The sequence below is a fragment of the Anomalospiza imberbis genome, chromosome 5 (genome assembly GCF_031753505.1).
Source record: "Anomalospiza imberbis isolate Cuckoo-Finch-1a 21T00152 chromosome 5, ASM3175350v1, whole genome shotgun sequence".
In the NCBI taxonomy this organism is placed as follows: Eukaryota; Metazoa; Chordata; class Aves; order Passeriformes; family Viduidae; genus Anomalospiza; species Anomalospiza imberbis.
Window position 1 is genome coordinate 23764356 of NC_089685.1, and position 22705 is coordinate 23787060.

At 42.4% G+C, this 22705-nt stretch overlaps 1 protein-coding gene across 3 annotated transcripts in view; it reads right to left on the bottom strand.

Annotated features, from left to right (window-relative positions):
* Positions 1-5252: 5252 nt before the first annotated feature.
* CFTR (CF transmembrane conductance regulator) overlaps positions 5253-22705 on the bottom strand; it is an 86883-nt gene continuing 69430 nt past the window's right edge. For all 3 annotated transcript variants that reach the window (XM_068189902.1, XM_068189900.1, XM_068189899.1), the window contains exons 22-27: positions 20836-21078; positions 17860-18015; positions 10304-10393; positions 7737-7909; positions 7298-7403; positions 5253-5831 (exon numbers count right to left, since the gene is read on the bottom strand). In XM_068189902.1, the coding sequence (XP_068046003.1) occupies positions 5625-5831; positions 7298-7403; positions 7737-7909; positions 10304-10393; positions 17860-18015; positions 20836-21078 (975 nt within the window). In that variant the 3' untranslated portion in view covers positions 5253-5624. The remainder of the gene's footprint in view (positions 5832-7297; positions 7404-7736; positions 7910-10303; positions 10394-17859; positions 18016-20835; positions 21079-22705) is intronic.

A 22705-nucleotide genomic window follows, 5' to 3' on the forward strand; every position in this document is an offset into this window, starting at 1 on the left:
TTTAAAATACACCTTGGAAATGTCACACCTGGTTTAGATCAAGAGTTAACAGTGTGCTTCTATGTGGGAAGATACTGGGCAGTGTTCTAAAGCTTGCTTTGAGGCATATTTTAGAACTGCATATTGTCTATGAGAGTAAAAACTAATCAGTACTGTACTGTGCGTGGAAATCTGCAGAGGAGAGAGTAACTTTGGTCGTGGTGTGGAAGTTAGGTCTCTTGCTAAATTTAGCATTGCCTTTCAATGCCCTCATTATCCTTCCTTTACAGCCTGCTGTCCTAAACTCTTCATCTGCATCTTTCACCTTTATGACTTCTATCTGCTATAATTTTGTCTGTCAGTTCAACACAGTCTGAGATCTCCATGCAGCTTTAATCTCACAGTATCTTGCAGACCTCCTAATTGGTGGTTCTCTTCTGCACTAAGAGCTAATCTCTCTTGTTAGGCCACAGCAGATCCTGCCCTCAAAGAGTGAACACCACAAAACTGTAACACAGTTTGCTTGTGAACGTGCTGACTTCTCTGCTGGCTTATCACTTGGTTTGTGATAGATTGTGCTGAAGCAAGGCCAGGCTCTGTTCATGAGCTCAGGGTTTCACTGTGTCTTCAGGTTATTCCTGTGATTCTACAAACAGCACTCCTCATGAGTGACTTGTCATACCAGCTACTCTCACTTTGGGTTTGTAATGGGCAAAATCCTTTATCTTCCTTGCTTCCTGTATCTCAAGCAGAGGATTGGAGTGTGCTGTGGTGGGCCACGCCCATCTATGCTGCATCTGCTCTCAGCTATTACCCCATAACTTTGAAAGAGGTAAGTGAATAGAGAGACCCCATCTCCATGGAGGGGTATCTCAGAAAGTATAGGGAAGCTTCTATGGTCGAATCCATCTGACAGGCCATTGGGGCAGTGGAAGACTTAATTTAGCCCTCATCTGACTACACTACATTCTTTATACACATGTCAATGTCTTCAACCAGAGAAACATGAAAGATACTTCTCATCCATCAACTCTGGTAAGTACTAAACATTCCAGCTCTTCACTTCAAGCCAGTCCTGAAAATAAAAGCTTTCAGCATCTCTATGGTTCTTATTTCTTGACAAGAATATGGACTGTGTTCCTTAAGTGAATGTCTGAATCCATCAGACAATATTTTCTTTTTATTTTGGGTTGCTGAGCATGAACTCCAAAATTAAAACCATGAAGAAACCTTCTCCATCATTCAACAAAGGCAGCAACATTCATCAGCAACAGCAAAACCAGCAGGCCTGAGGCACATCTCTTCCTGTAATACAGCTTAAGTGATTTACAAAATACATCCAAAACCCTCCAGCTTTCCAGTAGAACTGGAGAAGCAAAATAGCCTCTGGTGGTGGAAGATGCTTGGAGGAAGGAAAAAGGATAGCTTTCTTGGTCGTAACTCTAGCTAAAGTGATGTTTATGGTGATCAAACCATAGGTAAGAGACTTGAGAATTACTAAGTGGGCTGTTCTTCAAGAAACTTAAAAAGTGACTTTAAGGGAGCACAAGGTATGGTGGTACTGGGCTGTAGTATCACTCAGAAACCTCTGGCTGCATTTTACAAGGGTTGTATTTTGAGGTTGAAGTGAGCCCTGGGGAATGAACTTAGTATAAATATTGTTTATCCTAGGAACAGGAAGTTGGTTTTAGAGAACATGGGGGTTTGTAAAGGAAACGTATTACTGTATTGCATTGTATTGCTTAATTTGCAAGATGTTTTTAGACAGCAACTAATGGTCCATTAATGAACAATTGTACGTCAGTTCTAAAGTGGTGTGGGTTTTTTTCCAAATGTTAAATCATAACCAAGTAACTATAGACCTAAAATACAAAATCTATAATAGAAAATTGAGGAAAAAAATAATCACCAGAATATTTTTTTTGGTAAATAAAATGAAACAAATTATGTAATTCTGAAATTGCCTACAGCAATTAACGCCAATTTAGAATTAATACAGGAAAATGCTTTAAAAGGCCTGAAGTTACTAAGAAATAATTTAAGCCTGTTGCTTAAACAAGGTAGATAGAATTCAAAAAGTGTAGATGCCATCAGGTGTTTAGCAGCCTGATGTAACAGCCTGAGAGATTTGAGGCTTGTGGAACTGGAGGAGGTGGATTTTAAGAAAGACTTTGGAAATGGATATTTAATGAATAAAGCACCGCTGATAAGACACCAGTTAAGCAACTGTGAAAACAAACTTGTTTGTTGGAATAGCAGGCTTGTTTGACTCCAGTGAGATACTGAGCAGTTCCCGCTAATATGTAGTTATTTTGTATGTAAGATTTATGAAATGGATAAGTGTGCACAGTTCAAGTTTGTTTAGGCTATCCTAGCTTAGCCGCTGCTCTCACAAGAGCTTCTTAGTGCTGTACTAGCGGTGTGGCTACCCTTCTCCACTGTACTTAAGGACAGCTACAGAATCTCTTTTCAACTTTCTTTGGTTTCTTCTTAGCAGGCTGCAAAATTAAATCTCCACATGTAGTATTAAAGTCAGCATGCTCTTCTCTTTGGCTGTATGTTGTACAGACCCACATTGTACAGACCCATAGGTGGTTTTAACGACCAAGTGCTCTGGTAAGAGTATTTTTTATATTTGTTCTATCAAATGCATGCAAAGCAAAGCACATGAGAAGAAAAATTCCCTTAAGTAATGCTCAGCCTGTGCTTATGAAGGTCATTGTTTGTTCTTCCACTGGTTATGGCCTCATTTGCTTCTTTTTTATTTTCTCCCTTCCCTCTTGTGCTCCATTTTCCATCACGAACAGCATGTGCAACTTCCCAGATTAGTTTCAGGCAAACATCCCTGGGAACTGTCACCCCAGGACAGAAAGTACAAGAACACTTACTCTAGAAGGTAACGTGCTCTTCTCAACCTGTGTTGGGAAGGAGAGGCTGTGTCATCCTCCTCATGGAGGCTGGTACTAACTTACCTCCTATTCCAGCCTGAACTCCAGAGGAGCTGAAGCAGTGGTTTGGGACTGAAAGAAATAACACACTCTTCTCTCAGTTGCCCTGAGAGGGCAGCAACTTGCCTGGGCTCTTTGGGACTGGCAGTGTGATGGTGGTAGCTGGGCACTGGTGGCAGAAGCTGTTTCAGTGAGTGTTGTAGCCCAGGGTAGAGGCAATCAGTCAACTGATTTACTTTTTCCTTCAAATTCCTCCTCCTGAGTGTTTGTATCAGTTACTTCCATATGTCTCATCTGCTACATGCTCCTGCTGTATTTATCTTTTTCTTTCCTGAAATGTGTCCTCGTCTGCTGAATCCAGCTTACCTACCACCTTCTAACTCTGACGACGACACAAAACATGAACAGTGTCGCAAGCTCTGAAGCATGCACTAGTTCTAATGATAGTCATTCTTTTCTGCTGATCTTTCTGATCATCCTGTTTATTTAGATTATAAACTCCCCCACTTGGTGTGTCTGCTGTAACTCTGAGTAACATCCTGAAAAAGAGCGACCCTTGGCACGCCTCCTTGGACTTGGCCACACTTCAGCAGCCCTGGCCTTCCAGCCAGCCTTGGCCACGTACTCTGCAAGACTTGAGCAAATGGAGAGCTGACTATGTCAGACAAGGGACAAACAGTGTGAGGCGAACAGTTTGAGGGGATAAGAGGAGTGGAGATGGGATTCAAAAGTGATACTACTTCAATACACAGTTGGTTTTCCATTGTTATAAATCAATCAGAGTTTAGTGGCAAAGAAACAGTGACATGGCAAAATTGAGAGCCAAGGGTATCCAGAGTCCTCTGTGAGCATGAGGCATTGCTTTCTGGAGAAAACCAGGCGGCGCAAGGAGGTGTCCCCCACAGAAAGAAAGCAAAGAGACCCAGGTAAGTGCTAGAAGATAGACAAGCATAAAAGTACAGTATGAGGGACCGGGCGGGGAAAAAACTGCCAAAAAATATTTGCAAAGGAAAGGTGTAATGAAGGCCAGAAAGTATGCAATGGGGGACAGAGCTGGAGGGAGCCAGTGAGACGCCGGGTGAGCAGCTCCAGAGCGAGCCCCGGTGCCTGCGGGCTCAGCCGGACCCAGCGGCGCCTTGAGCAGCACAGGCGCCCAGCCGGAGGCAGGCCAGGCCGGCGCTGCTCCAGGACCGCCGAGGGCGTTCAGCCCAAGCCCCGCCTGCGCGGCCCTTGGCAGCTGCAGGGCTCGGCCGCCGCGGGAGCCCGGGCCGAGCGCTGCCCGCGCCGCCGCGCTTGAGGCCCGCAGCACCACCTAGTGCCGCCCGGCCGGCCCGGGCAGCCCCACAGGCCGGCCCCGCCGCCTCCGGGAGGGAGAGAGAGACAGCGGCTGCCAGAACGAGGGCCATGTTTCTGAGAGGCAGCAACCACCGAAGTGGAAGCAGCAGAATCTGTCCGCAGTGCCTGCCCCATTAAGGGGGGCAGGAGGGGCTTGAATGTGTCATACAGGCAGTTTCTCTTTTTAAAAATTTATTTAAAGAAAAAAATAATCTAAAACACCTGTATATCACTTTAGTGCACAAAGACAGCATTGGACAGTACCTGGCCAGACTCTGGGGCTGCCCTCGTTTTCAACAGCTCTAGCATAATGAGACGTCAAAGTCTAGTAGCAAAATATCCCTGCAACAATCCAAATATAAAACTTTTTGTACAAATATATTTTTCTTTATAGTATGTAATCACTCTTAAAATACATAATTTCCTTAGCAAAAGTTTGCAACAATATTAAAATAAATAAAATATCCTAGAGAACATTCAGTTCCAAAATAAAACTGCAAACCAGAAGAGTATAAAAATTATTTTCATTATTAAAGTCTACTTCTGAGAGGTTTTTTTTTTTTGTTAGGCCAAAGTAAAAAGCATATAAAGATGCCGGACCTATGCAGACTATTGCAGGTCCACTGCCAGGAGTCCTACCTTTTGCTAGATACTGGTGTCAGCCTGCACTCATCCAATTGTGAGTGTGTGCAGGGTCAGGTGAACAGTCTCCTAGATTTTAAGAGGAAATACCAATTCTCCCTTAACTGTGGAGACATAACAGATGTTGATTGGCTTCCAAGACAATATCCTCTCTTCCGTCATTTTCACCTATGCACGTGGCGTTTGGCCTTTCCTGCTATGCTGAAATTACAGTTGCTGCATGGAAAACAAAGAGAAGGAAGTTTTCTCTGTGGCTTGCTGATATTGTCCCTTAATTCAGTTGCAGGAAGTGAATCCACAGAAGTTTTTCACATACTGATTTTTCTATTTTCCACCCAGATTTGATCATTCTTTTCACATTCTTCCTGCTGTCTAGTCCTCTCACCCCAGCAAGAACATTTCTAAAAGTTTTCTGAAACAATTATGTCAGGCTAGGCAGGTTACTTCTGCTTGCCATCTCGTTTGTATCCAATCAGAGCAGCTTTTCAAAGGAAATCTGGTTTCACCACTATAAGTGGCAAAACCTCAAAGAATGTACTAACTTGCACATGATTAACCACAGAAGGGAAGCAATTCCCACATGCTCATGTGGTTGCTTCAGTAAACACCTCCTGGAAGGCTGAATCTGTGCATGGCTGAGGCAGGTCCAGAAGTGCTGGTCCTGGCATCATGGGGCACTGCTGACCATTCACTCCACAAAGAGGGTCTTTACACAGCATCTCACAGTCTGGTCTCCTGCACTTCTTCCTCCGTCTCCTCCTGCAAGGCAGTGATTTGGGGTCGGGGTTTACGTTTGCTGGAGTTTCTGTGGTGTGCTGGCAGTAGCTTAAGGCGCTCAGCGTGACTGATGGCCTGCCTGAAGGAGCTCTTCTCGTTCAGCAGCTTCTGAATGGATTCGTACTGCCTCAATCTATTGTCCTCGATTACCTGGAGAAACATCACTCTGTTAGAAGAGCAGTGGTGGTGCTGACAGAATTCAGCTAATGCAACTAATGGAGCAGAGAAGAGACATGAAGACATGGCAAACATCTAACAGAAAAAGCCCAGTTTACAATTTCTAATTTCTAGTCTGCAGTTTCTAATTAAAACCACAAAAACATGCATTAAAATTTGAACATGTGGAAAAGGTGCCTATTGCCCAAATTACAAAGTGCTGCTGCATTGGCTGGTTTTTCCTTGTGACTTGGTTTTACCTCTGAGTCCCTTTGTTGAAGTCTCCCAGTACCTTGGCATTTCCCTGGCACTGCTAGACCGCCCAGTTAAGAAAGCGTTAATTTTTCTATCACAAGCAGAGGGAGAAAGCTGCCAGCAAAGTGCCAGCCTTTCTTTGCTTTCTTCTCACCAAACAAGGAAGCACTGCTCACCTCTGTTTGAAGGAGACAAGAAGTTTGCCCTGTAGGGTTGTGCCAGTCTCCCTGTCAGACAGGAGCCAAGGAAAAATCAGGCTCCTTCGCTGGCACTGAATTGTCAGCACATCTCTGGTAAGGGCACGGGTCTGACAGGAGAGAATTTTAGCATCTCTGTTGCTAAAATATGGTCTGGAGGGTGGGAAGCCTTTTCAGAGCTGAGGCTGCCTGCCTGCTAGGGCTCTGCTGCCACAGCAGCTGGGAGCGAGGCTGAGTCCAGCACACACCCAGGAGCAGCACATCCAAAAGGATGTACAACCTGCCTACTAACTAGCCTGCTTTAACTCCAGGCACTGTTCCTCCTGCTGTGCTAATGCACCCAATTAAATAGACTTCGAAAACCATGTTTCACTTTGCTAAGAAAATTTAGATGCCCACCCATAGAAGAGTGAAAAAAATACAGAGAGAAGAACCTAACTTTTAAGAACAATTTACATAACTTGCTTTTTCTTTACTAACCATTTTTATGTAACAAAGGAAATACCCCAGGACTCCAGTAATTTGTCCTCTTGATTACACGTGAAAGGAATATTTACATGGCTTGTTGAAAGAAATCAGCAATTCTGATCATCACATACTAGGAAACTCTTCTTCCCCAGGCAGCCTCCTACTGCTCAAGTGCAGCTGATTCTGCATTTGCAATTGTAAAACTCTGTGAGATGCTAAGATTTTTCTGAATTTCCTGAGCCAATCAAAAATATAAGGCACCTGGATCAGCAGCTAAATAACCTACACAACTTTCCTTCTGGTCGATACTTTCCTTCTTGCTCCTTCAGAACATGACCCAACTCATCTGAACACAGATGTCTGTCACAGATCAGGTGAAGGAGCAAACAGAAGCCTGCTGTAGTTCTGCCAGTGGGTAAGTTGCTCAACTGCCCTGAATGACCTCCATCAGTCCAGAAAACATCACTTCCACTTGGTGTGGTTTGAGTGTTCATCAAATGTGGTGAGACAGCAGTAAGTGAGCCTATGAGAAATACTCACCAAAAATCTCTGGCATTCCAGCATCGCCTCTAGCCTGTGCTCGGAGAGTATCACCGTGCAGTTGGCAAACGCATGCTTCAGGGTCTTCCTGATTACTTGGGAAGTTCTGAAAGGCAAACAAACAATGCAAGGTGCATACCCATAAATGCACAGGCCCATAACACACATGTGTAACAGCCTGGCTGTGGGTTGTAGAGCGTCCACACAGGGACACAGCTCTGCGGTGCCTCAGCTGCATCTCTGCTGTCAAAGTACCTATGAGCCATAGAATAAAGGTTGTAACCAGGCTTCCCTGAGCCCCTGCACAGAATTACCAACATACATTACTAAAATCAGGCTTACTAATAGGCCAGACAAGTTACAAAAGATCTCTTTAGATGGTGCTGCCTCATGGGTTTTCTTATTCCATATTAGAAAACAACAAATGAACAAAACATACACAGGGTCCAGGTGAGCACTTGGTTCATCGAGCAGCAAGATTTTAGCTTTGCTGAGAACTGACCGGGCAAGGCACATCAGCTGTTTGTGGCCATGACTGAGGACGCAGCCTCCATCCACAAGAACAAAATCAAGCTTGCCTGGAAATTGCTCTATTACAGACTTCAGCCCAACCTGCCGGAGAGAAAAGGACACAAAAGGTTGTCAAGACATAATTACTGCTGACTGTGGGAATCATTTACATCATTGTAAATGCTACAGAAAGTGACTTTTGAAAGGAAAACAGGCCTCTTTGGTTACTAAGAGTTTAAAAATAAATGACCAAAATTTATATGCTACATTATAGCAACAGAGAAAATAACCCCAGTCACCATGGCCGCTGTCTGTACAGCTCTGACAGTGTTTTCAGGTGCTCCTTTTGCTGCCCCAAAGGTCTTGTGCACTTTGGTTATACTAAAGGCATGAGGGGTTTCCCTCTGGCACTTGTGACAGTGTTTAGAGGGGTGCCCATGCCAAGCGAAGCTGCTGCCTTTGGACCAGAAATCAGAATCCAGCCCAGAAGATGTTTTCTGACTGTTTCTTCCAGTGCTCCTGTTTACTCTCTTTGGGAGATTTACACCTCCAAGCAAAGCTTTCCATCTTCCACAGATCCAAACCAACTGTGGTCCTTTGCATTATCAGCAGAGTTTCAATAGACATTTTTACAAAATATGAAAACTAGGAAATATATGTGAGTTGCATGGCTCTATAAAACACTATAAAAATGTAATGAAACTCCAGGAATTTATAAAGGCCACCTCCCTTGGATTTTTTAACTATTACTGATGTGCAACTAACTTGCATTCCAGGGAAAACAAAAAATTGGAATTCCTACAAAGTGTTTTCACTTTGCATGGAAACAATATTAAACTGTGGCGTATGGGTATATGTGTTGTGTTTCTAAAGAGCTTGTGCTTTAATTTTTATGCAAATTAAGCCCAGTGTTTTGTTCCTCGTTCTCTTTTGAACACACATTGTGTCCTTAATGAAATTTTGCATTCAGTGGATGGAAAAGTGCTTTCTTCTTAAAACTGCACAAGGTCTCTCCATGTATCCATAGGGTTCAGAAGCTGACTGCAGGAGTAAGACTTAAGCTCACAAGTTGACACAAGTCTGACAGGTTCAGGTGCTGAAATATAGGGGCAATAAAAAATGCAACATCAGACAAGGCCTTGTTCTCTGCAGTTGATTGCAAGGAGTGTAAAAAGCTGATGCTGATCTCAGGAGGATCCTCTAAATCCTCAGCAGTCAAGATGGGTCTGGAATAAGCTGACAGCTCATTTCTGTGCCGTGCTCCCAAAGTTACACTGACTCACTGCTGAGCCAGACTTCAAGAGCATGAACTTGGTAAACAATCCAATCACTCCTAGTAAAAAGCATTACAGCTCTTTCTTTTTTTATTTGCTTTGCATTCTTGCATGTGCAATGAAAACCTCAGTATCAAATACAGATTTGCCCAACTCCTTAATGATAAACATTTTAAAATAAAATTTTTTTCACACCATTGTAAAAGAGGTTTAGCTCTTTAAAATCCCAAGCTCAATTCAAACACATGCTAGAAACAATCCTCCAAAGCAGGAGAGCTTATCTTCTTCGAGAAAGAGGATATTGATCCACACTAAATTTTTTATGAGCCTCAGAGAAGCAGAGAAACAGCACTGAGCACGATGTTGCCTCCGCTAGGGCTGTCTGAAAAGCTGCTGTCACACCATCTAAACAAAAATGTTATGATATTTTCATTTGACAGTAAATTACTCACAGAACATGTCTACTTTCCTCTTTTCCAAATATACAGAAGAAATTAGAAAAACCCAAGAAAGCAAGCAGAGACAGAGTTAACCTCCTGAATGGGAAAGGAGGAAGCTTTCAGATTAAGTCTCACACCTGTAAGCATTTTTTGATACTTGAGACTTGCAATGAAGGAAAGTAGCACCAATGTATGGTTAGGTCTCTATTAATTAGGCCATCTCTACCTTGGAAAAAGGTACCCACTTTCTAGGCTGTGGCCCTTTCCCTCCTGTAAAGCTCACCTGACTTTTCCTGGGCATTACGGACATGTCTGCAGCCCATGAAGCCCTGTCACAGCCAAGAAGCAGCACCTGACAACTGCAATGTGTGGCACCAGTGCAACATGGAAACACAGTCTGGCCCCTAAGCTTGGGAATTGGAAAAAAAAAATGTTGTGGAAACCTCAACAAAATATTAGAAGACAACCTTCAGGTTCAAAATTCTAGCATTCCATGACTCTTACTTTCCATGGCAGAGGAAGCTCCATGATACAAGTAGAGCAAAAGCCTGAATGCCTTGTCAGAGAGAGCTCCTCTCAGCTGGCTTCCCATTGGCCTGATAATTGAAATAACTATTTATATAAAACATAATAGATATGGTTTGTAGCACAGCATGACCTTTCCCCTGCACTTGTCTCCTAAGATTCTACATAAATGTGAAATATGACAATCATTAGACCTACACTGCACCCTGCTGTAACCACATCACCAGAGGGAGACAAATAACACTGAACAGCTTTACCTCCTCTGCAACTTTCCATATTTCTTCATCATTCCACTGCCCATAAGGATCCAAATTCATCCGAAAACTTCCAGAAAATATGAACACTTTCTGCAAGAAAAAAGACATACAGACACAGGTAGATAGATAACCTGAAACATTGTATAAAGCACTGGAAATTGTGAAGATTACAGACAAAAGAATAACGCTCTGCAATTATCAGAGAGCTAACTACAGGTTATTTTTTTTTAATATTGTTCCAAAAAAATGATTTTGAAAATGCTTATATACTAAGATTTTAGCAATTATCTTAAGAATATCTTAGCCAAACTTATCTGAAGACCAGCAAACCCCAGATTTCAGCAGTTTTCAGAATAAAACATTTCCTGATTTTAGTTTTGAAATAAACATTTTAAAACTATTTTTGATACTTGACTATGTGAAACATATTCAAACATACCAAAAGAAAATTGTCAACCTAAAGTGTGTGTTTCCACAATTTTGCTTAGAGAGGAAAAACTATTCTTATTTGTCAAAATTCAGGGACATTGTCCTAAGTTGTTTTTCATCAAGGAATTTATTTTTCTAATAAATTGTAGCCAAACACACATCTCAGCATCATTCTGTTCCCTGGCATTTCACCATGTCCCAGTCCCATCTCTAAAGATGTTCTTTCCCTCTCGCACTGTCACATGACTGAACTGTGGCAGAGCCACTGCAGCAGCACCAGCCCGCTCTGGGAGCGTTTTCCCCGCGGGACACTGCGGGCTGTGCTGGCTCCCTGCTCTGCCCCGCGCCCACCTTCCGCTGCCGGAGATGAGGAGGATGCACATTTCCTGGCACTGAGAACATGCCCTTCTCCAGCTGAAGTTTACCACTCCATTCTGCTTTCCCCATCAGTTCAGGCAAGCAGATTTAGGCCATCATACCTTAGATACACTTTTTGTAGTTCAAGAAGCAATGACTCAGACAAAATTAAATATTTGTTGAATCTCTTTTTACATAGGGCGGATTCTGAGAGAAATTAGATTCTTCAAGGGACACTGAAGTTGTACCACATTTAAGAAATTGTTTTTTCTATGCCGTAAGGTACACCTGATGTTTGTAGCACGGAGAACTTGCTCTCAAATAATTTAAATTTGAGTTGAGAATTTAAGTTGTTGAGAAAGATTACCATTTGCTTGCTCTTTCTGTGTACGTACGCAACAAATACCAAGAGGAGAAAACTGAGACAATTATTTTCTCCCGTCTTTCTCAACAAAGTATTTATTTAGAGAAAATGTGTTGAAATCCTAGTGATTCACAGCCACATACATTCCTGGAGTCTTGGTAGTCAAACACTACCAAAAGCAGCAAAGGACTAGCTGTACCAGCAGAAAATAACAGAGAGAATACACTTAGCAAGTGCTCTCCCAGAGTTTGGCCTGTCTACCACAATTTCCATCTGACCCAACCTGGGAACTTGGCATTCTTTCATCAGATTTCAAAGTGATTTATACACACATTTACATTCATCATTTAATTATCATTAATTAAAAGTGTAAACATTGCAGAGGAAAATAAATTACATTAATTAATTTGCTAGATTAAGTTATGCATGCCATTGCCAACATATTTGGTGTAAAAGAGAAGGAAATAACTAATTCAAGAAACCAGAGGAGAAAAGCAGCTGCACTGTGGTGCTGTGCACTCAATGGGGTAGATTTAAGTGCAATGATACCTTCAACACATGGCAAACAACACACTGAAAGAGCTGCAGAACCACACTAAAACACTCAGAACTACAGTTTAAAATTAATCACTGAAATAATTTTTGTAGATACAAGGGATAAAGAGTAGAGCCTTTCTTATAATTGTTATTGCTAATAACAGTGTGAGCTCAGGTGAAGTACAGCAGTCTTTTTCCCATGCCCTGCTCTGGTTTTGGTGGCATGAGCGGGGTGACATATTTGCAGCAGGATTAGGTTCTTGCAAGGAGTGGGTGTGGTGGAAACAGCAATGCTGTGGAAACAGTGTCAGACGTGGGTTTGCTCACACTGTGAGCCCCACACATTTAACTAATGGAATGCGTGTTTTCATTTCTCAGTGGTAAAGAATAGTTAACTGAACAAACCAGTTTTAAAGAAGATAGGGCTGAATAACATTCCTGCTGAAGTGCACCAGACAGAGCAATAAGGGGTACAACCTTCCTCTGAAGCTGCTGCTATTTCTAATAACTGTGCTTTCAAGAAGCAGGGCACTAAAAGCAAGCTATTCCCAAATGCAGGGTTTTGTTTTTCATCCCCAAAAAGTAAATATTTCATTGTCCTGAACTCTGGTACTTCTCTCTCCATTTCAACACCTCCTTCCTCCCAACTCGTTAGAAACCATATAGGGTTCACTTAAGTAAATACCATATGAGTCACCTGGGCAGTTAAGGGTCTGCTTCAAGAGAAGCAGAAACAAATCTCTCCACATTCTTAAAAACTTGAAGTCTAAAGTGAAACGAAAACACCCAAAAGTGAATATGAAGGACTTACATTGTTCATAAATATGGAAGAAGTAGAAATAAGGAGAGCATTGGAAGAGTGAATGGATGGCTGGGTAGACTGGCAGCAAATCTGGAATAATTTCTTTCTTGGTCACTTGTTCAAATTCCCACAGGATGACAGTGGGTGTGATTGCACAACAAAGTTTCTTAGACCTGACATCCACCCACAAGCAAAACATTCAGAAACATAAATATGGTTGTGTTTATGTTCTGACCACCCCAAATATTGCAAATCAACCCTTCTGAAGAGCATAAATCCCCATTAGTGGATACAGCCTCTGTGTATCGGTGTATGTGGCAATAAGCTTCCTGAGCAATTTATGTGTTATGTGGAGAATCAAGACCCCAGAGCACCTAACTAAATGCTTACAGAAAAGTTAAGGGTCAGCTGTCAAGAGGCTGCTAAGGAGTAAGAGTATCCTGGCTGTGAGTAGCTGCTGCTGCAACCTGTGTGCAGGTCCTCAGCAAGACCCATGGACCCTTCTTTCCACATGCCCCAGGGCTGGAGGACAAATTTAACATCAGCTGGGGCCAGGCAGCAGCTCCATGCATAGAGAAGTTACGAGTAACGACAGCATGGCCTTCATGTAGTCTCCTCTGCTTTGTCTGTGTTATAGCAGCAATAGCAACACGAAGTAAAATCAAGTTACTATGTGAATGCTTTAGCACTAGATGCAAAGTTAGAGGACTTGTTTTCCTAAGTGACCTATAGGGACTTTACATTGACATAAGAATAAGAGCATAGAAATAATAAAAACCTGAAAGGTTTCTGGGACCAGTTCTGTAACATTCTCCCTTGAAGACACCAAAACATCTGCTTCCCATAGAGCTTACTGGTAAATATAAGTGCTGTGCCCCTGGCAACACTGAACCCATGATGTAGAAAAGAGGCTGTATATTGTCCGAAATGAGCAAGAGCACGTGGGGTTGTTAATTAACGTCCCCAGGTGCTCTGTGCACGGGTCGGATGCAGCAGACACTCACACTATGGCGATGCTGACTCATCCCAGTGCCCTGCAGGAGCCCAGGCTCGGCAGGACCCTCTGCGGGAGCACCTTGGGAAGTGGCCCCGCTCGGCAGCTGCACCGGGCAGGAGTGTGCTGGCACACCACAAAGCAGCCATGACCTCCAAACGTAAGCAGGCCTGAAGGCTATGAGAAATAGTGCTGGAGACAGACAGACAGAGACAGACAGGTACAATGAATAGAATGTGATAGCTGCTGAAAAACTGGAACTACAAAGATAAAAGTTGCAAAATTTCACTTCTTCAGTAAAATAAAGGAGCAAATTTTTTTTTTTTTTTTTTGGTCAGCTGGCAGTCCTGCAAACTCTAGAAAACTTGTTCTCCATGTTAAGCTTGATTTTAACTCTGTATGGAGTATTTACATGTAGAAAATGGTGTGAGATCCACTAGGATGCATGGAATAACATTAAATAAAACATCAGAAGTCATCCCCTTTCTCAGAGCTAGCAGCACCTCATGGGTCTCAGGTCTCTCATCACTTGTTTTAACTGGAAATCAACTGCAGGTCTCCTGTTCTCCATTCAAAGAAAAATTTCTGAAGGCATGTCCTCAATCTGACTCCATTAAATACTTCAGGATGCAATCTGCATGAGGACCCATGCAAGAAAGCCTTAGTGTGTTGAAACCAAATGCAGCTGGAAATCCTCACTCTGGAAATGTGGTAGGCAAATACCTGCAGAAGAATCATCAGAAAGGCCTGTCCAGGAAGAAGAGATAATGGGTACAAAAGCACAGCCTGGTGTCAGTGGAGCAATTGTTTTTGGGAGAATGACAAACAGCCTGTAGGAGCAGTGTTGGGCAGGCTGTGCTTCAGTAGTGCAGCCGTGTGAGCTACAGCAAGGAACTTCCTTGTGAGTGCTTCAGGAAATATGTTTTATATGATTTAACCCTTCACACCTCTACAAGGCATGACAGCCAGATTTGAGATACTGAAAGAAACGAGAGATTTACCTTTGCTTCCGCTCAGTGTGATCCCTGACCACCCTGCAGGTCATTCCAGCACAGCCTGCATGGAGCAGACAGCAGAGTCTTAGGGCTCTGTGTGCTATGTGGTTGTGCATTAGTGAGGTTCCCACAGTGGAAAAGCAGTTTTTTTCTACTAAATTGGGAAACTTAGGGTTAAGGAAGAGAAGGAGAGTGTTGGAAAGTTTTCAGGAGGAAGCATGCCTCAGGTAGAGCTCCATTCTCCTTTTTGTTGGCGAAGCCTCTCCTGGAGACAGTGAATATCCAGGTGTTGCTGTAGGAGAGCTTCCCAGGAAAGGAAAGGCAGCTTTTTTTCCATTCTGAAGCTTTAGGTGAATGGCAAAGAACAAAAGGCTCCCTTTGTTCTGCTGGGAAAGGCACGGTGGCATATGCAATTTCTCTTTCCTGCTGGGAAAGTGCTGCTGAAAACTTCATTTTGTTCTGAATGTGGGAACTTTTGAGGCATAATGTGCAGTTCTTTGCCAAGGCTTTCGGACAAGTGCTGTGAGCTGAAGCATGCAAACAGGCTGGCAACTCTCATGACCTTACAGAGAATGGAGGGCTGGGATTATTTGGCATTGATCCATGTATCAGGGACTTCCAGATGTGAACTAAATATGTAATTTTAACAATAAACTAACAATGCACCTCACTAGCAGAAGGGCAAGTTATATGCTCATGTAATAAATATCTCTTGCATTGTGCTGATGGCTGCAGAATGATATTTTCTATACCATTTGTGACTCTATAGTGAGTGCTCAGCTATGAGAATTTATCCCTCATATTTTCACTGAGACAATGAGACTGCTTGTTATGAAGCATTCAGATTTCTTCTCAGTCCATGCATTCCCAAGGACAGCTGGAAATGGAACACAGAAATTCTGGTGGGCAACCCCATCCCAAAGGGCAAAAGGCTGAGAGCAAAAAGATGATTATGGGAGAGATAAGGAAGGCCCTTCCAATACAGAAATTTATACTTGGCTGTATAGGAAAATTTTCCAGTGCATATATACCTTTCTGGTAAAAGCATCCTTCATGCTATACAGCCATGCTTCAGAAGACAGCTGTATAACATACCTGTCCTCCAAACTAAATACAAGCAGCTGCACATGCAATTCACTGCACAGCTGCCTTGATCTGAATGGGGGACATGTTTTCATACTCGCAAGCAACAATCACTCTGCAGAACTGAACCAGCTGTAAGAAAGAAATAAAAGTTTAAAGGAATAGATAGATATGAAAATGTTGAAGAAAGGACAGAAGTGGTGACAACAGGTCAGTTATCAAATGGCAGCTTGCCAAGCAAGCCTCAGCTCTGCAGGCAGTGTGTGACTGGCAGAGCTCAGGTAAGAAATGAATCCAACCTGTGGACTCAACACCACTCTGTTAGACTTGGTTTGTTAAGGGTGTAACGTGGCAGGGAAGAAAGGGTCTGTTCTGACAAGGTCAAAGTGCTAAAAAATTGCTGCCTCTAGAAAATTTCAGAGCATGAAATGCACAAAGAAAAGAGATTTGTGCCTACTTTGCATGCCTACTCTAAATAAATGGCACTTGGACTACTATGGAATAACATATTTGAAAGGGAAGCTATCAATACTCAAAACTGATCAGCCCATAGAAAAATTGAACTCTGAGTTCTCCTTGTGTTTGCAAAATCAAGGCCAGTTTCCTTCCAGCATGAATATTTCAGTGTCTTTTAACAGTGACCCAAGCTGTAAAACTTAGGGCATTTTTATTTTAAACTGTCTGGTTGTCCCAGAGTCTCTCTAACTATTTTAAAGTGCCTCATGTAGTCGCTGTGACAACAGCTTTAACAACAGCTTTAACTACACATACAATCACTAGCTTTCTAAGACAATAACCACCTTTCTCAGATGGGAAACTATCAGGGAACAACCCAAATCTTCACAGAAACAAGATGGAAACAGCTTTATTGCAGGGACAGGAAGGGGGGAATCGCACAATTAGGGTTTGAGAGCTAACAGTTAAAAGGGGTTGCTTGGCCACCTTGGTTGGCCCACTCCTTTGTGGGTGTGTCAAGGAGGAGGTCAAGCTGACTGGGGATCAAACCATATTTTTCAGTCTCTGGGGCTAGTAGCCACCCTCAAGGATGGACAAAGGCAGGACAGGCTGCATGGCCCCTCACAGTGTGGCAGGCTGATCTGCAGATAGTCTCCCACTGCCCCCTGATACAACGAGCGACTCATTGATAAGATTGCCATCAAGTGTCACTTGAAATAGTTTGCCACAGTCACAGAATTTCCAAAGGAATGAATACTGTTATGGAGGAGATTGTGTATGTTTTGAAACTGAAGAACTATCTGATGCATAACTGTCAAAGAAGAGATGGCCAATATGTGTAACTCACGTATCAGTGTTGTTGGTAAGGATAGGCATCAAAAGTACAAAGGAGTTAAAATTCTGCAGTTCATTCCATCAGTTTTCATTTGTACCCTTACAGTGAGCAATCACATTTTAGTTTTACTGTATGCAGACAATAATGTTCATTTTTCAGGCAGATAATCCAGAACCGTAACTGATACAAGATGCTGTCCAGTGGCAGGAACACTGGCAAGAGACTCAGAAGCCCTAGGTTTAAATGTTTGCTACTAGTCTGCCAGGGAAAACACACAATGTGCAGTGTCCACATGTTAACCATAATATGTAATGTAGAGCTTCAGAAAACCGTAGCTGAGAACACTGATTGTAATGTTTTTTCTTCAGGTGGCACTATCTTATCCTGAATCAAAATGCAGACTGTCTCACAGAGGCAGGGATAAACAGGCTAGAAAGACTTCTGTGTGAGCGGGCTCTACCTTCCCATTTCTAGAAGAGTTCTTGTGGGAGCAGCAAGGGATTTTTAGGGAGAAACCCTAAAAATGCAAAGTTTGCTGTGAATCATTGCATCCTTCCACCCATCTATGCCACTTCCCTTTTCACAAAATCCATGTTTTGTTTGTTTCTCAGCATACAATAACAAACATCTTAAAAGCAACTATGTACATATGGATACAGAACCAATTAAAATAAAGGCACAAAAATATTCAATAATCTCATTACCTGAGGAATCACTCCAAATGCTTTTCTCCATTGCTGCACGCTGACTGTGTTCCAGGAGACTCCATCAATCTGGATATCCCCTTCTGTATTCAGCAGTCTTAAAAATGCAAAAAGTAAAGTGCTTTTTCCTGAACCTGTTCTTCCTAAAAGGCCCACCTGTAATGCAAATCATACAAGCAAACATTTAATACTCTTCACATATTAATCACAGACTAAGGCAAAAACCTTCGAGGTCTCAGCAGTGAAGAACAATCCAGATGGGTCTCAGTGTGATAGCAAATGTCATTTATGTGGGAATGATAAAAGCCTACAGCAAGGGCAGAATCAAACACTGGGGAGACTCTTCTTTGTTTTGTTAGAATTAACTAGATGAAAAATCTTTTAGCCTACCCTTAGCTGAAGGACAGAAATTTGCTTGTCTATTATCTTGCACTGATCAGCCCAGCTCTTTGTGCCTTTTCCCTTCACTTTGCCATGAAGACCACATCATCAAAATCACATCCAGAAATCAAAAACTAAGTAAAGAGTGCATTTAGATCATCCTAGTAAGCTACTCCATTCTCATATGATTGAAAATAAAGGGCCTAACTCTGATTAGTGGGGTGGCTTGGGGCAGAGGCAGTGGTTACAGCAGGTATCGTGCCATTAGACACCTCTAAGCATCTGTGCAAATCCTCAACCTGCCATGTTGACACTGATTTTCTTTACCTCTAGGGTGTGAAGAAACGTAATAATGCTGTGTTTCCCTTGTAGGGGAACCGACCTATTGCCAGAAAAATTAAATATCTACAGTAACCAGCAACAAACTCCAAAATGCTGCTTTTCCAGCATCTGGGTTTACACAGTCCTGTCTTGAGTGTGAGCTTTGTAGTGTGACCATACTGAAGAATGGCTGAAGGCTTGTAGTGAATGGGGCTACGTCTGGCTGGGGACTGTCATTAGCAGTATTCCTCAGGACTCAATCCTAGGGACAGTTCTCTTCCACATATTCAGTAATGATCTGGATGCAGGAGTCAAATGCACCTTTAGCAAAGCTGCTGATGATACCAAACTGGGAAATGCAGTTGACTCTCTTGAGGACACGAGGCCTTGCAGGGAAATCTAGATAGTTTAGAACATTGGGCAGTATTTAATTGCAATTTAACAAGTCCAATGGTCAGATTCTGCACCTGGGATGGATCAATGCCAGGCACAAGTATAAACTGGGAGAGGAGTGGCTGCAGAGCAGCCCTGCAGAGAGGGATCTGAGGGGGCTGGCTGCCAGCAGGATCAACGTGAGTCAGCTGTGGGTGCCCGGGCAGCCGAGAGGGCAAACCCCATCCTGGGGTGGTCAAACACAGCATCACCCCCAGCTGAGCAAAAGGGGTGATTATCCCACTCTATTTAGCTTTGGAGCAGCCTCACTGGGAGTGCTGCCTGCAGTTCTGGGCTCTGCAGTTTCAGAAGGATGTGAAGGTGAGTGAATGCATCCAGAGGAGGGCAACAAAGCTGGTGAAAGGGCTGACAGGAATGTCCTGTGATGAGTGGAAAGGAACATGGGCTTGTCTAGTTTGGAGAGGAGACTGAGGGGCAACTGGTTTCTTATCTCTGGGATCCAGTGGGAGAACATATAGAAATGGTTTAAAGAGGCACCAGGGAGATTCAGAGTGGACATTAGGAAGCATTTCTTTACTAAGATGGTGGTCAAACACTGGAACAGGCTTCCTAGAGAGGTGATTGATGCCCCAAGCCTGTAAGTCTTTAAGGCCCTTGATAATAAGCTTTAACTTCTGGACAGCCATGAAGTGGTAAGGCAGTGGGACTAGATGATTATTCCATTCCATCTCTCAGTAGATGCAAACTCCTGTTTCCTTCTTGGTGTCTTACCTATGCAGTAGAGACAAATTCTTTCCAGTTTAAGGAGCATCTGTGTCCAAGACTGACCACCAAACTTGAATCACAGCCCTTGAGAAAAGGACTTTTGTTTTTATTGCTCTCCCCCTCTCTGTACAGTACAAAAGTGTCTTTCATTTTCCTTACTGCACTGCTTCAAGGGATCTTCCAGTAGGTAAATCTACCTGCCTGCAGCAGCACCTGCGTCTCGATGTTCCAGGAATCACAGGTATCTCTCTTTCAAAGGCAGAGTGCCTTCAGGATGGTGCTACAGGAAGTCAGAACTGTAGGTTCAAAATTTTGGTGTCCTCAAACTTAGTAGATGAAACATTCAGTTCATGTAAACCAAGACGAATCTACCAAAACTGGCAGAGACTGGTACTATCCAAATTAGGAGTGAATATGTGCCTCATGTTGAGGCCAGGGAGCTGTCACTGAACCTTTTCTCATTTATGTGGGACAGTTAAAGTCTCCTGTTCCTCCATATGGCTTCAGCTCAGGAAATCACAAGCTTTTCTTCCCATTCCACCAAGGATGGACCTTTTGCATGAACTTGAAGCACAGTGTTAAGCCTCTACCTAAATGCTGTCCTGAAGCTAAAGCCCTTTCTTAAACACAGCCCCAAACACACATGAAGATTAGAGAGGTTTGTCAATCCTGTAAAGAATAGAGCTATTTACGGTCTGTAGTACAATAATTCAGGGTGGTGTAGAGCCTTCGTGGAATGGGCGAGACGGCACCTCCACCCTCCGGCCGCCGGAGCCAGCGGTGCATTACCCTTGGCACGGCAGCCTGTATTCTTTTGTGCCCTGCCCCATCAGGTCAGCCTGTCCCCAGCACCTGCATTCACCAGCAAGCTTCCCTCTCCACAGCAGCAGAATTTCAGGCACAGTAATACAGCTGAGGAAACTGTTGGATATGTGTTTTATCCTAAGTAATTTCTGTTCTTCAGTTAGTTTAGAAGATATTTTGTTTTGCAACAATAACATTTAGAAAACTTTACTGGACTCAAAATCCTCTTTAGTCATCAAATAGGCTTATGACAATTTTATACTTAAGCTTAATAGAAGTCAGAAAAAAAAACCCAATAAAACAGTATCTTACCCTCTGCCCTGAACTTATTGAAAAGGAAATGCTTTCCAGTACAGCAGCTCCTCCATCACCGTATTTGGCTGTAAGGTCTTTCACAGTCATCTGGCCCCCAGATGGCCAGTTCTTCTCTTTCTTCACATGCCTGTTTTCGATTACAAGGGCATCTGAAAACTGATTATTCTTCTGTGGCTTAATGCTTTTTGTCTCTTCTGTTGGCATGTCAATGAATTTAAATATTCGTCCGACAGACCGCATCTACAAATCAAAACAAATGTATTCTAATTGTGATTCATACTAAACTATCAAAACAAATTACATTAAATTGTTCCTAATTCCTAGCCACAACAGTGAATCTTTTTTTTCTGTGTAAGCTACTGTCATGAGTAACCCAAAACTTTATTGCACTATGATCTAATCTTCAAAGGTAGGCTACTTCTCGTCTAGAGCTCTAGATTCCATTGTGCTTGTACTACTGACTTAGGTCCAACATGTGATTCCTCTTGCTTCCTTTTTAAATGGACATAGTAGCTCTTTCTACCTTAAAAATTGTATTTTAAAAAGTGATGACTTGTATCTAGGAAAACAAAGTATAATCATAAAAACAACATGGGTCACTTAAACCCTTTCCTTCAGGAAGGTATGGGTTTGCCCAAACCCTGAAGTTCTTTGAATAATGACTGATCTCCAAAGATCAGTAGACTGCATGGGATTTGAAAAATGCAAAGCAGCAGCATTAAGTAAAAAATGAGCAATCATTAAACAGTAACATTTGAGTACATATGAGAAATTATAGTTAAAAAAAGTTTGTAGGAAGTTCCATGATAATGAATTTTTTATCAGTAATTTTATATGTTGCATGAAATAATAAAGTCTTGTAGTTCTTGAACTTTAGACAGAAGTTGTTAATAGCAGTCTTGGTGCATTTTCAGAGGAACATGGGACTAAAAGGAGCCTCTTGATCTTTTTTATCAAATGGGTCAAGGGTTAATCTCCCTCATTACAACTTCATTGCTCAGGTGGTCAGAAAACAATTTTTTTACTTTATGGACAAATTTGCTGTTATAACTTAATTAATTTTAAATTCTAAAGAGCTCCTTTAATCAGCTGCTTTTCCCATTCATTTATGGAGGGACACCTAGATCCTATCACCCTTTGTTCTCCAGGACTAAAGATAATCCAGGTTTAAGCCTCTTTCTTAATATATGTTCTCCTTCTCCAAATTCCCCAGTTCAAATCAAGCTTTCCTGTCTGACCAGAATGCACACAGCGTTTTGGATTATGTTTTACCAAGACATTGTACAAATCCATTGATACTTCCCTATCTATACTAGGAATATCTGCATTAACACATGCTAGGATCATACACTATTTTCTTCACAGTCACATCTCACAGTCAGCCTTTGAGTGAGAGGTGGTCAGCCAAGCTTTCCTCTATTTTAGCCATTTCTAACCAAGATCCTCACTTACAGCTGAGGTTATTCTTAGCAGTCCCTAAATCCAAGGCTTTGCACTTTTGTTACTGAAATCTATTTAATGTCTGCCATTTGAGGTCAACTAATACATTTAAACTCCCAGGATCCTTTATGCCAACACTGCCTTTCAGCTTTGTGTCATTGGCGGATTTCTTGAACACTTTCTTATTTTGTTGAGAGCACTTAAAAAAGATTAAAATGAGCTCAGTCAGCAATCTAATCTTTGTTGAGTAGCCTCCCTACAGGTTAATACTTACAGCTTAATGCCATTTCCTTTCTGACCAACTCATTAACTAGTTTACAGTTCTAGTAATAATCCTGATATCCTTCATTTATATAATTCCTGAAACAGAGCCACAATCAATGCTTTCCTGAAGGCAAATGAGATCTATTACATTACTTTTGTCTGA